Source organism: Heloderma suspectum, chromosome 7 (genome assembly GCF_057233095.1).
Source record: "Heloderma suspectum isolate Gila_16-S chromosome 7, 16-S_ref, whole genome shotgun sequence".
NCBI classification, from domain to species: Eukaryota; Metazoa; Chordata; class Lepidosauria; order Squamata; family Helodermatidae; genus Heloderma; species Heloderma suspectum.
In genome coordinates, this window is record NC_139464.1 from 119,538,749 (window position 1) to 119,554,171 (window position 15,423).

General features: G+C 48.0%; 1 protein-coding gene and 1 non-coding gene across 6 annotated transcripts in view; one reads left to right on the plus strand and one right to left on the minus strand.

Moving 5' to 3' along the window:
* PARVB (parvin beta) overlaps positions 1-15,423 on the plus strand; it is a 68,892-nt gene that overhangs the window by 14,064 nt on the left and 39,405 nt on the right. For all 5 annotated transcript variants that reach the window (XM_084811239.1, XM_084811240.1, XM_084811243.1 and 2 more), the window contains exons 2-3: positions 9,017-9,106; positions 12,692-12,762. In XM_084811239.1, coding sequence (XP_084667365.1) covers positions 9,017-9,106; positions 12,692-12,762 — 161 coding nt within the window. The remainder of the gene's footprint in view (positions 1-9,016; positions 9,107-12,691; positions 12,763-15,423) is intronic.
* Positions 9,609-9,680, minus strand: TRNAV-GAC (transfer RNA valine (anticodon GAC)). The gene has a single exon. It is a non-coding gene; the product is annotated as a tRNA-Val (tRNA).

The window sequence follows — 15,423 nt, forward strand, 5'->3', positions numbered from 1 at the left end:
GGCTTGATTTAGGCTGGAGACACTGTTCTTGGTGTCCCATAATTAGCCATTCTATTCAGCAGCAGCACAACAGCTGCTGTTTTCCAATACTGTGAGGTTCAGACCTTGGATCAGAAATAACTGCAGCTAAAATTAAAGAGCAGTTATCATCCAGCTTCTTTCTGAGTGCCCAGATTACTGATTACCATCAAGGAGAATCTCATTTATTTTGATGATTTCGGAAACTGCTTCTATGAACCTTCAGGTGGTGTTGGCTCTAAAGTTAGGGGGTTTAAATCTGCTGTAAAACAGAAATTGCTGTTGTTTGCCTACGACAACATTGTATCCTGTGATTTTTTAATTATTATTATTTTGCTTATGACGTAAAGGCAAAAATTTAATTTTCATGTCCATTTTAACATGGCATCTGAAGGCCAGTTCCTATGCAGCTTTCCCTGTGGATTCTTAGTATGCTGGTCTGCTAATGTAGAGATAAAGGAACCATGTAAATTTCCACCTGGGTGTCATTGCTTCATCCATATGGTATTGCAGCATGGAGAAGTGCTGGTGACAGGAGCTGGGAAGCATCTGGTTTGGATTAAATCATCCCAAGGGGATGAAGGTGAACACATTTTTGATTGCCCAGATGTAGAATGGGAGGAAATAGGCCAGGTGTATATGGTAGAACATGATAGCTAATCAAAGAGGCCTAAGTGCCCTAGCAAAAGATGCACACGCCAGAGACATCTGGGGAGGGACACAGTGTAGAGGTGTTTCTATGCAATGCTAGAAGCCTCTGAGCCAAAATGGGAGAGTTGGAGTGCTTGGTTTTAAAGGAGAACCTGGATATAGTGGGCATTACAGAAACCTGGTGGAATGGAGAGAACCAGTGGAATATGGTCATCTCTGGATATAAACTCTACAGGAAGGACAGGGAAAGGCATACTGGGGGAGGTGTTGCTCTGTATGTCAGAGAAGAGAGGTCCTCTTATGGATCAGTAACTGGTTAAAGAACAGAAAACAGAGAGTAGGCATAAATGGGTAATTCTCCCAATGGAGGGAAGTAAACAGTGGGGTCCCACAGGGATGTGTGTTGGGACCAGTGCTTTTCAACTTGTTCATACATGATCTGGAATTAGTGGCCAAGTTGGCTGATTACACCAAATTATTTAGGGTGGTTAAAACAAAAAGGGATTGAGAGGAGCTCCAAAAGGATCTCTCCAAACCGGAAGAATGACAAATGCGGTTCGGTGTATGCAAGTGTAAAGTGATGCACATTGGGCAAAACCCCCCAACTTCAAGTATAATCCGATGGGATCTGAGCTACAGGTGACCAACCAAGAAAGAGATCTTGGGGTTGTGGAGGACAGCTCAATGAAAATGTCAACCCAGCGTGCGGCTGCTGTTAAAAAAGGCAATCTGTAAAAAAAGGCATAATTAGAAAAGGAATTGAGAATAAACTTGCCAATATCATACTGCTTTTACACAAATCTATGGTGTGACCACTATTGGAATACTGTGTACAGTTCTGGTCACCACAAAAAGATATTGTAGAGCTGGAAAAGGTGCAGAAAAGGGCAACTAAAATGATCAAAGGACTGGAGCATCTCCCCAATGAGAGAGGGTTACAACAGCTGGGATTGTTTAGCTTGGAGAAAACGAAGGTAAAGGGAGGCAAGATAGAGATGTACAAAATTATGCATGGTGTGGAGAACGTGATAGGGAGACATTTTTCTCCCTCTTTCATAATACTAGAACCCAGGGGCATCCCATAAAGCTGATTGGTGGGCAATTCAAAGGACAGATAAAAATGATAGTTAAACTATGGAATTTGCTACCACAAGATGTAGTGATGGCCACCAATTTGGCTGGCTTTAAAAGGGGGTTAGACAGATTCCTGGAGGAGAAGACTATCAGTGGCTACTAGTCTTGATGACTGTGTGCTCCCTCCAGTGCCAGAGGCAGTGAGCCTATATACACCAGTTGCTGGGGAACATGGGTAGGAGGGTGCTGTTGTGCTCATGCCCTCTTTGTGGGTTCCTGGTTGACAGCTGGTTGGCCACTGAGTGAACAGAACGCTGGACTAGATGGACCCTTGGTCTGATCCAGCAGGGCTCTTCTTATGTTCTTATGCTGTTAATTTTATTATTTATTCTTTTATGAATGTTCTATACATTCATAGAAGTGAAGACGACCGAGCATGCTCTAGAGCACATAATCGTTCCTATTGCATGGCAGTGCGGGCAGCCAAGAAAGCTTATTTTGCTGCCTCCATTGTGTCCTTGTGCGGAGCTCTTCCAGGTGGTCCAGCGGTTGTTAACATCTTCCCCAGCAAATGGGGCCCTGGCCCCGTCGAGGACCCGCTGTGACCTTTTTGCATTGCACTTTGAGGACAAAATCGCTTGTCTCCGCAGCAAATGTGACGCTGTTGTTAGTGCAGTTCTAGTTGAGGTGTCTGATGCCACCATCTGCCCGGTTTCGTGGGATCCGTTCCAGTTGCTGCAGCCTGATGCAGTGGACGAGGCGCTTGCAGCAAGGCGGCCAACCATGTGCTCTCTCGATCCCTGTCCCTCCTGGCTAATAAAAGCTAGCTGAGGGGATATGACTGGGTGGGTCCAGGGAGTGATAAATGCTTCCCTACGGGAAGGGGTGGTCCCTGCTGTCCTAAGGAGGCAGTAGGGCAACCACTCCTGAGGAAGCCCACTTTGGACCCAATGGTATTGGATAACTACCGCCCAGTTGCCCTTTTCTAGGGAAGGTACTTGAGAGGGTTGTGGCGGGGCAACTGCAAGCACTCTTGGAGGATACTGATTATCTAGATCCATTCCAGTCTGGGCTTCGATCTGGTTACAGGGCAGAAAAGCCTTGGTTGCCCTGATGGATGACCTTTATCAAGAGAGGGACAGAGGGAGTGCAACCCTGTTAATTCTGCTTGGCCCCTCATCGGCTTTTGATACCATTGATCATGGTATCCTCCTGGATCGACTCCAAGGGATGGGTATTGGAGGCACTGTGCTACAGTGGTTCTGGTCCTACCTACGGGGCCAATGTTGCAGAGAGTAACCTTGGGTGACTATTCCTTGGCCCCTTGGCAATTGAACTACGAGGTGCCGCAGGGTTGTTATTGTCCCCAGTGTTGTTTAACATCTATATGAAGCCGCTGGGAGCGGTCATTAGGGGAGTTGGAGCTAAATGCCATCAGTATGCTGATGACATGCAGCTCTATCTCCCTGTGACATCTGAATCAGGAGAGGCTGTGCAAGTCCTGAATCAGTGTCTAGACTCAGTAATGGGCTGGATGAGGGCCAGTAAACTGAAGCTGAATCCTGGCAAGACGAAAGCCCTGTGGGTGAGTGGATCCCGGGTCCGGGAGATAGGCTTATTGCCTGTTCTGGATGGGGTTGCACTCCCTCTGAAAGATCAGGTCCGTAGTCTGGGAGTACTCCTAGATCCATCATTGTCACTGGAGGCCCAAGTGGTCACGGCGGCTCGGACTGCCTTTTACCAGCTTCGGCCTCTCCTGGACAGGGATAGCTTGACCACGGTGGTACAGGCATTAGGAACCTCAAGACTGGATTACTGCAATGCGCTCTATGTGGGGCTGCCCTTAAGGCTGGTCCGGAAGCTGGAGCTAGTGCAGAACGCAGCAGCTCGGCTGTTGTCGGGAGCTGCCCCTTTTCAGCGTGTAACTCCTTTGCTGAGGGAACTGCACTGGCTGCCTGTTCGCTACCGGGCCAGTTTAAGGTATTAGTAAGGTAAAAGGTAAAGGTGTCCCCAACCAGTCGTGTCCGACTCTAGGGGGTGGTGCTCATCTCCATTTCTAAGCTGAAGAGCCAGCGCTGTCCAAAGACGCTTCCGTGGTCATGTGGCCGGCATGACTGAACACCGAGGTGCACGGAACGCTGTTACCTTTCCTGCTGAAGCGGTACCAATTTATCTACTTGCAATTTCTTGCTTTTGAATTGCTAGGTTGGCAGAAGCTGGGACTGAAGATGGGAGCTCACTCCGTCACTCAGCACTCGGGTCTCGAGCTGCTGTCCTGCCGACCTTCCTTACCAACCTCTGCAGTTCAGCGTCTTAACCACTAAGCCACTAGTGTACAAATCCCTAAACAACTTGGGACCAGGATACCTGAGAGAGCGCCTCCTTCCTTACCAACCTGCCCGGTCACTGAGGTCATCAGAGGGCCTGCTCCTGGTGGTTCCACATGGACCCATGGCCCGGTTGGAGTCCACCAGGAAAAGAGCCTTCAGTGTGGTGGCCCCCTTCCTGTGGAATTCCCTACCTTTAGAGGTCAGGCAGGCGCCAACATTGTGTTCCTTCCGGCGCCTCTTGAAGACGTCTTTCTTTCAAGAGGCCTTCCTTGCATGACCAGCTGTGGTTTGTTAAACTCCACTTGGTTGGGGTTTGTCTTTTTTTTAAAAAAAGTTTTAACTCTTTTAACCATTGTTTTGTTCTTTTATCATGTTGTTCACCGCTCTGAGGTCTTCTGGTGGGGAATGGTAGATAAATATAGTGAGTGAGTGAATGAATGAATGAATGTCCTTCAATATAAATATTTCCAGAGCGGATTACAGTGTTGAAACAATGTAAAACGTAGCCTCAAGACACTGTTCATTCACCCGATCAATGGAGCTGAGTGCTTGAGAATGACCGTGTGCCACCAAGAGCAAGATCTGGTACGCCACGAGGAGCAGGCCACAAACTCGGGCCGGGACATGGAAGTTCCATAGCAGCACGGGCTGCTTTGGGGATGGCAGCTAATACATGCAGGTTTTTCCCATGGTCGTCCTGTGCTAAGGAGGTTGAGCAAATTCATTCCAGGAAGCTGTTTTGGCCCTGTGTGTATCAGCGGAGCTGGTCTTTGGGCTTGCCACCGGGCCAGCATGAGAATGCTCCGAATCCTGCCTGACAGACATGAACAGAACTTCAGCAAGAGCAGGTTTGATTTGTCACGGCTCACAGAAAGATCTTTGGAACTCCGTAGGTGGTCCGTGGTCTTGAACTCATTTGAAGGGGGGCTAAACCTGCCCACTTGCCTTGGGGTGACCTGGGGCAGGGAGCAGGTTGGTGTCTTCTCTGTAAGCAAGTGGTCGCCGTTCAGGCTTGAGGGAAGAAGTGAAGAGAGGTGTGTTGGGGGCAGGGGAAGAAGTGGACACTCGTGAAGGGAAAACCTGCCCACAGTTCCTCACTTGGAGTGGACTTTCAGACACAAAGTCCACCGGGGGGGCAGCGGGGGGACGTGTCGCCGTGCACACTTGCCCAGGCACACGTACACCCCCTGAGGCTTTGCGGCATTCCAGTCTGCCCTCCCCACCCATCTTAATAGTGTTAATTTTACCAGCATCGTGATAAACGTGACATCTGGCAGGCCCATGAGTTGGCAGCGAGGGAACCGCCTCCGTTCAGGTTTGGAGAGCGTGGCAACGATTTGGCTTCAGCGTGAAGAGCCCATTCTTCTTGAGTTTCACTCTGCGCCTCTCTTCCACCCTCCTCTTTCCACCCCTCGTAACTGTCGCTGCCCTGCCCTCTCCTCCCATGTCACTGTGACAGAATTAACCTAAGCTTGCAGGTCAGCTCCTGTCCATCCGCCGCCTCCTTTCTTTCTTTTTTTAATATTTGGGACTGCCAGGCCTGGCGTGCAGCAATACACAACAGGCTGGCCTGCATTCCAGGGGGCCAGAATGGCCGGCCTGCTTTGTAAAAAGCGCAAGAAAGCAGGAGGTAGGAGAGAACGTGCGAAGCGTGAACGGCTGGTTTTGCCTTTTCTCATCTAGAACTACCCGCACGGGGAAAAACCTTCTTGCTGTGAGCTTGAGCTTTCTGTCCCAGAGAGGTGGTAACGTGACAAGCTTTTGAAGTCCGCTTTTTGGGGGGTGGCGATGTGAGGGGACATTTGGTGCTTTGCTTGCCAAACGCTTAGTTCAGAAATAGAAACAAGCCCGGCAGTCGTGCAAATGGGTTTACAACAACAAGAAGAAGTCCAGGCATATCCTCGTGCCACCTCCCTTCTTTGTTGGATGGCAGTGTGGGGAGTGTGGTTGTGCGCGATTTATTTTTAGTTCCAGATAAACGCTGTGGTCCTCTGTCAGCTTCTGAGCATGTGGAGTTGTGTTTAGGAAATCTGGAACATTATCTATTTTAGATATTGGAAATGTGAAGTATTAAGGTGTTGCAAGTGATAAATATTTTAGATATTGCAAATATTAAGGGGGGAGAGAGTCCGAGCACCTGTTTCAACAATTTAAACGTTAATTTGCTGATTAAGATGTCTGAGGAAAGGGCTGTATCGAAGTCCGTTGCAATATACTCCTAAGGCTTGTTTCGTGGGGATGCAGTGCTGCAAGAGGAGGCATTATGCCCCATCCACAGCCTTTCTTTGTTGGTACAGAAAGTCTTTAGATCAGCCTTCCCCAGCCTGGAGCCCTCCTGATGTTTTGGATTTCAATGCCCATCAGCCCCAGCCAGCATGGGCAATGGTCAGGAATGGTAGGAGTTGTAGTCCAAAACATCTGTAGGGCATGAGGTTGGAGAAGGCTGCTTTAGGTTGGAACCGGCGCTGTGTGTATTCTGTGATTCCGTGGAAATGCGGAGAAACCACAGACTGCTGTCAGGTGCACAAAGCATATTCAAACTTGAAGCACACGCAGCCCTACCACATTTACTGCACTCATAACCACACTGGCCCGCTCCTGTGCCTCTTAACATCAGCTTGAGCTGCAGAGCTCAGCAAATAAATCTTTTCATGGCACAGAGCTAAGCATTATTGCCTACTCGTGTTGGTAGAGCAAGCTATTTCTAAAAGCGCAGGAGCAGGGATTGGTAAAAAAAAAGGAAAAGCTGGCAAACTCCACCTTGAGATTCTTCACCAGTGTTTCCATGGAACATTTTCTATATTTTTCCTCCCTCAAACAACTTCTGTTCTGTTCTAGAGGTTTTGTTTAGTGCAAGATAGGTGATGCAACCTGCTTGAAGTAGCGTCGTCAACCGACCAGGGAAAAACAAAATTCTGGAGAGGGCCAGCGGGTAGGGCCACAGGAGAATCAGTTGGGGCAGTGGTCTGGGCCAGTACAAGAGATGGCACCAGAATATAAGCTGGTGGTCCAGGGGTGGACCCTAATGGAACCAGGGTGGGACCCATAAGAAAACAACCCATGTTGGGCTATCTGAAATGACAAGCTTTTCCTCCCTGTCACAGTTTATCTACTGGGATGCAGTTTTACGGGTCAGAAATCCTAAAATAATTGTTAGTTAGGAACTCTACTTCTGTAGAGTTCCTAACTATCCCTGACTCCCTAACTGGGATCCCTAACTAATGATCCCTAACGGATGATCCCTAACTGGGATCGCTTGAAGAAGAATGAAACAGAGGGGAAAAAAGCGTGTCGTATAGCGAAGGAGCTCCCTTTTATACGGGACACCCAGTTCTTAGTTCTTCTGGCCAGCCACTCTGAAGCCTGTGGGCGGACAGGGCCATACAAAGTACAGGATTAGCTGTGTGCTCTCTGCCTCATCCTTGAGGAATCCAGATATGCTTCATATCCTGCTAAAATTTGGAACTAGCTCCCGTTTTCGTATAGTCATGAGGAAACCTGCTGTGCAGCCATTGTAAACTCGTTCCCTGGGGTCTTTGCTTTGGCATCCAGCACGGGTGTTGTGTGTCTGTTTTAAGAATTAGACATTTCATCCGTTTGGCATACAGGCACTTGGGGTCTTCGGAATTGGTCTGTGCTCCCAGCTGATCGAGTGGCGGAAACAAAGATGATGTCTTCACCTCTCTCGTTCTCCGCTTTCCAGTTGATGAAAGATAAAGTTTATAACGGAGCGAACGTTTGAATTAGAGTTTGTAGGATTCCTGTGTTGTGCTGGGCCTCACAATACAGGCCAATGGAAACAAAACCTCTTTGCTTCTCCATTTAAATGCCCTTATTCAGCTTCTGTGCTAGTTAGGGCAGCAAATAATGTCCTTGGTGTGAAGCATAAATCACTCTTAACACTGTAAGAGAGAGGAAGCTAGACGGCTTAATGGCTTCTCCTTTTCCATTTGATCCACACGGTGAGGTGGTTCCTGGAAGATTTTTGCTTTCGCTTCAAGGCTAAAACAGGTCTATAGAGCTTTAAGTGCTTTCTGGTACAGAAAGTGGGATTTTCAATTTCATGCTCATTTGGCACTTGAGTAAAATAATTCCTGCTAAATATTTCCTGTTAAAAGTGCTACACCGTGTACTTCCTTGTATGTTTTAATTCACTTAGGGAGATCTAGAGGTGATGACAAGCAGAGTGGTGTCATTAAAGAGTGCAACTTCGTGTCAAGGTGCCCTCTCCCCCGGCAAACATCTAGTTACATGATGTCGTCGTGTTCTGTGTTTTCTACCCTAGTTCCAGTCTTAGACATGGTGTCAACTTGGCTGTCACCAAAAACCTACTGAATAGCACACTCCACATTTCATGAGAAGTGCTGAAAAACATGTAATGTCCCCTCCCCCCCCTGCCAAGGACTGTAGCTTAAAGTGGTACCTGGGCCAAAAGAAGGGGATTGCCTGTTGCACAAAAACCTTCACCGGAGTCATACGTTTCTGTAATTTTTCAGGGATCATATTGAAATAGCTGCAGTTGTGTGCATTTGTGATTGGTTAGGATGGTCCATCTGATCTGCAGAAGTTATATTTACCCTCACTCTGAATGAGCTTCATTTGCCTTTGGTGAGGATAGCAAGTAGGTAAACCTTATTGGCTACATAGTTTTATGATATCATCTCTCAAGTATGTCATCCCTGACTGGCTGGGATCGCTTGAAGAAGAATGAAACAGAGGGGAAAAAATAGTGTTGAAAGAACAGCCAGGTGGCTGTGGCTGTAAATACTAGCAGGAATACTAGCGGATAGCATGAAAACAAGGGAGGGGGATATGGTCTTGCCAAAATCTGCATTCAAGCAAAGAACGAACCTGGCGAACACTTGGCTCAATTCTAGGTAAAAGTGAAGCAAATTGTCTCACTGTGAAATTACTAACTTTTGGGGTCTTTCTCTTTGTTTCAGTGACTGACCTGCAAGAAGAGGGTAAAAATGCTATCAACGCACCAATGTCCCCTGCCACGGCTGATCTCCATCCGGAAGATGCATTACTAGGTACGCTATGAATCCTACTTGTGGACGAGTGGGTGTAAGCAAAAGAGTTTCTATTACTGTGAGGAGAGAACCTGGGGATCAGACTTGACGTATCAATCTGAAAGAGCGCCAGTGAAAATTACAACGTGACAGAGAGCTTAGAGCTTTTCTGCGCGACTAGTTGACTGTGGTCAGTCAAGAGTCGGAATGGATTTAACCAGCAACTATCCTAATGAGGCGACATCTTTAAAAAGCTGGGTTTCTCTCTACATCAGAAGTTGTTTTCACAGTCTTCTCAGCCCCCAGGGGAACTGAGATTTCTTCTTGTGCTGCTGGGATTATGCAGATTCAGTGCAAGGATAATCTACACCAGGGCTGGCCAAAAATAAAACTATTTCCATGCAAACATAGGGCGGTGCCTTATACTGAGTCAGGCCCTGGGTCTATCTAGCCCAGTATTGTCAACACTGACTGGCAGCAGCGGCTCTCCACGGTTTCCGGCAGGATTTTTCCCAACCCTACTTGGAGATGCCGGGGATTGAACCCGGGCCCTTCTGCATGTCAAGCATGTGCTCTACCACTGAGCCACAGTCCCTTCCTAAATCTGAGGCAAATTCCCCCCCTTTAATGCTACACCTCTCTTTGGGTTTTGTATGGCGTGTCCCCAAGCCCTGCCTGAGTGCAAGTGGTCTGCAGCTGTGAAACTCTTGCTTCTAGGACCTAGAAGTACTGCAGACCTAGGCGGTACTGACTTTATTTCAGAGAGAAGGAGTCAGCGACTGAAAGCCCTTGGGCCAAATCCACCCCCACCTCTGACTGAAGCTTCCTGTCCACTGCCAATCTGGAGGCAAAAGAGGTGTGGAGTAAGTAAGAGCCCCGGTGGCAACTGGCTATGCAGGCAGGGCACTTCATGGGATGGGAGCTACGTTACGGGTTCACTGTCCCCTATCAAGCCTGACCACCTGCAAAAGCGTTGTGTGGTGTGGCATCGCACGCTTCCAACCCCTGGAGAATAGAGGCCCTCCCCAAGAACACAGAAGTTGGCCATCATTGATATAAAATATTGCTGCCCATAGCTGGGCTCTGCATTAATGTTAGCCAATGGGAAGCTGTGATTAGGCTAGACAGCCAGGTGACTTCATGCAACGTCTGTCAAAGACGGAACAAGTCAAGGAAGTTACCATGTGTAAAAATAAACAGATGATAACAGGAGGATATGGTTGCTTCAGCTAAAATGAGTTTGCAGAATTAAAGGGAACTGCAGTCAAGCCTCATGAAACGCCAAAGCACTTATTTTTCAAGTCAGGTGTTGCATTAACCTGGGTGGAGACGCATTGTGAAATCAGTTTTGCTGCGGGGTGTGTGAACTCGGCCTTTCTGATCTCCCCCCATTTCAAAACGGTTCTGGGCTCGTACACAGCCCTCGGCCTGCCTCCATGCTCAGCTTTATTTATTCATTAAAAATGTCTTCCTCCTTGTCTGTCAGCCTTAAGACGGCTTGGAGCATAATTCAAACATCCAATAACAAAATGTTAGGACTGGAAGCTTTGCTTGTTGGAATGATCACCTAACAGTGCAATCCTGTTCATGTCTATTCAGAAGTAAGCCCTATGATGTTTAATGGGGCTTACGTGAAGGTAAGTGGGAATAGGATTGCAGCCTACAGCGCCCATTGGGGCTGTAAGTTAAGTGCACACTTGTTTGTTTTTGAGGGTGTTATAGGGCTACACCATACATTTTGTTCAGGCCCATGATTGTTTCCCCCCACATTTTTTTTTTAATGCAGAGCAATTGTGGGAATCTGTAGATGCTATTGGATTGTGTGTGCTTTACCCTTTTCCTGTTGTGCATCACAGCAGTTGATGTGTCCACTCCACTGTCTCTGGATTGGAGCCTCTGTGTCCAGTCGTATGGGGCTCAGCCATGGCCTTGTGGGAGCAGGGCCCCAGTGAGAATGACAGTGACAGAGAGGGTGAAGTCCAGCTGCAGTCTACTCAGTTGGATGACAGCCAGGCCGGGCCCTGCCCTGAGCCTCTGGGAGCACAGGCTCCTAACGCAGAGGAGGAGAGGGTGGGAATAACAGACCGAAAGGTTAGATGTCAGCTACGAAGGGAGGAGCAACACAAGGTCGTGAGGCACTCTGAGAGATGTGCAGCAAGGGAGGAGACCCCGTGGAAAGACCCACCTTGAAGGCGGGACTTGGAAGGCCACTCCGTCTGAGAAGGGGGGTCTGTAGCGGCCAGCAGCAGTTTAGTAGCAACTCTCATTCCTGGTGCTTTAACCCAGGTACTTACTGAAGCCTACTGTATTATGCACAGCCTGCTAGGAAAGCTTGTTGTCGATTGCTGCATAAGGACGCTGTCTGTATCCTGAAGCTATTATGTTTGTAGTCTGCATAATAAAAGTTATTTATTTCATTTCTTTGCTGCCCCATAGCCGAAGCTCTCTGGATAGTTTCCAAAAATTCAGTTGAATGGAAACATGGCTTGACTACAAAGGAAGCCAGGGGCCAGGCACCTGACACACCCCTAGGTGTGGCCTCTGCCAGGGTGCCCCCCTATTGCCCCTCAGAGAGTGCTGTATCCATTCCATTCCCTTGAGGGGGGCTGCCCCACAAGAGGGGGCAGCCATATAACTCTGTGTCTTGGACTACTTGGCTTCAAACTGTATTGACTGAAAAACTGTGCACTGGTTAGGGAGGTCTGCCCTTAGTGACTGAAAATGATGGAAGGGTCTGTCCACTCCATTCCCCTGAGGTGGGGAGGCTGCCCCAAAGCAGCAGGGAGGGGGCAGGCATATCACTCGGCAGCCTGCAAATTTCCCCTGGGTTCAAACTGTATGGACTGCGAAGCTATGTGCTGGTTAGGGAAGTCTGCCCTTAGTGGCTGAAGATGTTGCTGCAGACTTCAACGACACGGGTCTATTTAAATTAATTGAAATTAATTAATGCATTAAAAACAAAACAAAATAACCCTGAGGTGCACACCCCTGGGGTCCCCTTAGTACGCATGCCGAGTTTCAGGTGTCTAGGTTTCACAGTCTTGGAGCTATGGTTCTGTTGGACAGACAGACAGACACACGTCCTCTTTTATTATTAGAGATCGTACGTATAAAGATTGAACGTAAAAGATTAAACACATAAAGTACGTTTGAGCTCATTAACACAGTAGTTATTTTACTGGAGCCATCCTAACTCGCTCTCTGCCATCTTAACCAGAGAGAAAAGGAAGGCCACCTGAAAAGTCATGATGAAACAATGAACCGATCACCCATCTACTGTGCCAGAGAGCCACGCTGACTTGAAGGGCTGTGGCACCTTTATACAGCCAAATGTTGCATTAAAGGCCCTGATCCGGATCCTTCTTTTGAGGAAGATGACCAGGCACATGGCCATGGCGCAATCGTTTAAGTAGTGTGTCCTTAGACCTGTCCCATTCCTCGTGCTGTTTTGATATTATTTCTAATTTTGTACAGTGACTGGGTTTTGCCGTGTATGAATCAGACAGCAGCTGGTTCTTGAAAAACAGCAGCCAAGGCACAGTGTGCCTGTGTATGTTGTGTGTGTCATGATGGCTCTAACTAAGGCATTGTCTTCTAAACTGGCAGAGGAGAATGAAGAACGCACCATGATAGATCCCAACTCAAAGGAGGACGGCAAGTTTAAAGAACTCATCAAGGTAGGGAAGTTATCAGTTCATAGCTTTTGTCGTCCTTTGGTGCAAGAATGTATTTCCTTTTCCAAATCAGAATTACTGGCTGGAGCTGCAGATGTAGTGGAATAAGGTGGGAGAGTCCTGAGGTGGTAGGAAGGACTGTACCAGCTCAAAATGAAGGTGGGGGGATTACATTTTCGATGCCTGTCTACACTAAAAAAAAAATCCCCGCAAGTAGAAAACCAGCACAGCGAGGTGAATGCTAAGCTAGAACTTTACTCCCTCATGTTCTAAGTCTTTTCTTTTTAACTTTCAGGGAGTCTTTTACAAGGGAGGGCATTCAGAAATGTCCAGTCTGAAGTGGTATGATTTGCCACTTCAGGATTTTACAGCCTCACTCTGCATGTATAGCTCTGGCATTATCTGGGAATGCTACCCTAGGAGAAGAAAATAAATCTTGCTTTATATAAGCCTTGGAGTGTCACTGCTGTTGGAAAGGGCCCTCCAAAGCAGTGCTTGTCAAACTCTGTGCCAGGGAGCCATGGGGCTTCCTTCCACTCTTTACACTTTCAGGAGTTCTTCAACAAGATCATTCATCGCAGATGAGCGTCTTTAGTAGCGTGTCCACTGAACATGCAGACTGAATGTTGGTCTGTGCAGCTACAGGAGTTTGTTGGGCACATTCTAGGATAATAATGGAGCAGCCCAATAGGCCCAGCTAGTCCCATATGTGCCCTGAAGGCATGGTCGTCTAGAACATTCTCTGCCATACACAGGCAGGCCTACAAGGGTTCCTCAGCCAACATGGAACAAGTTCTGTGAATGTAGGAAGTCCGAAAAATGCTGGCTTGAAGGAAGAAGGTGATTTTGGAGGGAAGGGTGTGGAATAGCAGCATGTCTTCAACTCTGTGGGTTATTCCATGGCTTTGGTCCCACAACAAGAATCTCACTGGACCAAGGAGAACATGCATACAACGGCTAGTAATAATATGAATGGGACCTGGAAAACAATACTGCAGTGTACCCCCATCCCATAAAAGCAGTGGTCCTCTTCTGGGCGCTAGGTAACCTGGAACAGGAGCCTTGTAGTGCTGTTCTGGCCTTTCAGGCATGGAGGGGAGGGATAAAGGACACCTTTTTTTCTCCCCCACCTCCACTCGAGGCCTTCCTTTGCTGTGCTGTGTACCAATAGAGGGCTGCAGGCCCTAAACTGAGCATTTTATAACTACATATTTAGTGTGGTGGGTGCGCAGGGGACACCATTCTGGAGAATAGAAACGGTGGAAAAATCTGGACGTGAAATTTATGCATGTTCAGTTGAACATGTCTAATCTACTAGGCTCCTCATGCAGACCTTAAGAACGTATGAAGAGCCCTGCTGGATCAGACCAAGGGTCCATCTAGTCCAGCATTCTGTTAACACAGTGGCTGACGAGCTGTCAATGGGAAACCCACAAGCAGGACACAGGTGCAACAGCACCTCCCCACCCATGTTCCCCAGCAACTGGTGCACACAGGCTCACTGCCTCTGGTACTGGAGGTAGCACATAGCCATCAGGACTAGTAGCCATAGATAGCCTTCTCCTCCAGGAATTTGTCCAACCCCCTTTTAAAGCCATCTGAACTGGTGGCCATCGCTACATCCTGTGGTAGTGAATTCCATAATTTAACTATGCGCTGTGTGAAGAGGTCCTTTATCTGTCCTGAATCTCCCACCAGTCACCTTCATGGGATGGCCCCTGGGTTATAGTATTTAGGAGAGAGGGAGTCAAATGTCTCCCTGTCCATATTCTGCCCCATGTGTGAAGATCTGAGGGTGGATCTGAGCCAGCAGGGACAGCATGTGCATCCCTTCTCCACACTCTGAAAGCGTGGAGACTTCTTTCGGAAGGGGGTTGCAGTCTGCCTGACTTTTAGCTGATATGTATGCATTTAGTATGCTCACACAAGCACCCCAGCCTCAGGACCCAATCCGCCCCCCCCGACAACCGAAGGGACCACTGTGTTTTAGTGCCCATGTGTGCTCAGGAGACCAACGCTTTGCAGAGTGTTCTCCGCTTGTGCAGGGTGTCTTCTCTCCTTGTTTATGATCACCAGAGTTTCACCTTGTCAGCTCTAAGTGTGCACGATATGAGGCACAGATACTGCCCCATGGTTCGTCCCTTGTCATTTGAGTACTGGTCTCCTGGAACTCTTTAAGGTTTATATACTGGTGGTGTGCTGAGCTCTATCATGGCGACATGGGCGAGGCGATGGTCGAAACAGAGATGGCTGTTTCTAACATTTCCCCCACTTCAGTTCAGGTAGATGGGAGGGAAATTTCCTTTGCCAGGTAGGGGGCTGGTGTAAAGTTGCACCGTTGACAGATCTGAAGTCGTATATATTACAGTGTAAGAGTGCTCTTCACTAGTGCAGCCCATGTCCTGCCCATGATTTTCACACAAGAGATCCATGAGCAGGATATTGTTTTCCTGCTGACTCCTGTTCACAGATCTTTCCCACCAAATGAATGTGTAATTTGCTTTCCCACAGATGTGCTCCCTTGTGGAGAAAGATGTTACGTCAGCACAATCCCTTCACGGCCTATTAGTAACCCTCCTCTTTGAAATCTTACACCTCAGCACATGCACCGGAAAGCAAAGCATATTTGGGGGGTGGGGGAGTGTGTCCGGAAAAATGAAGCTA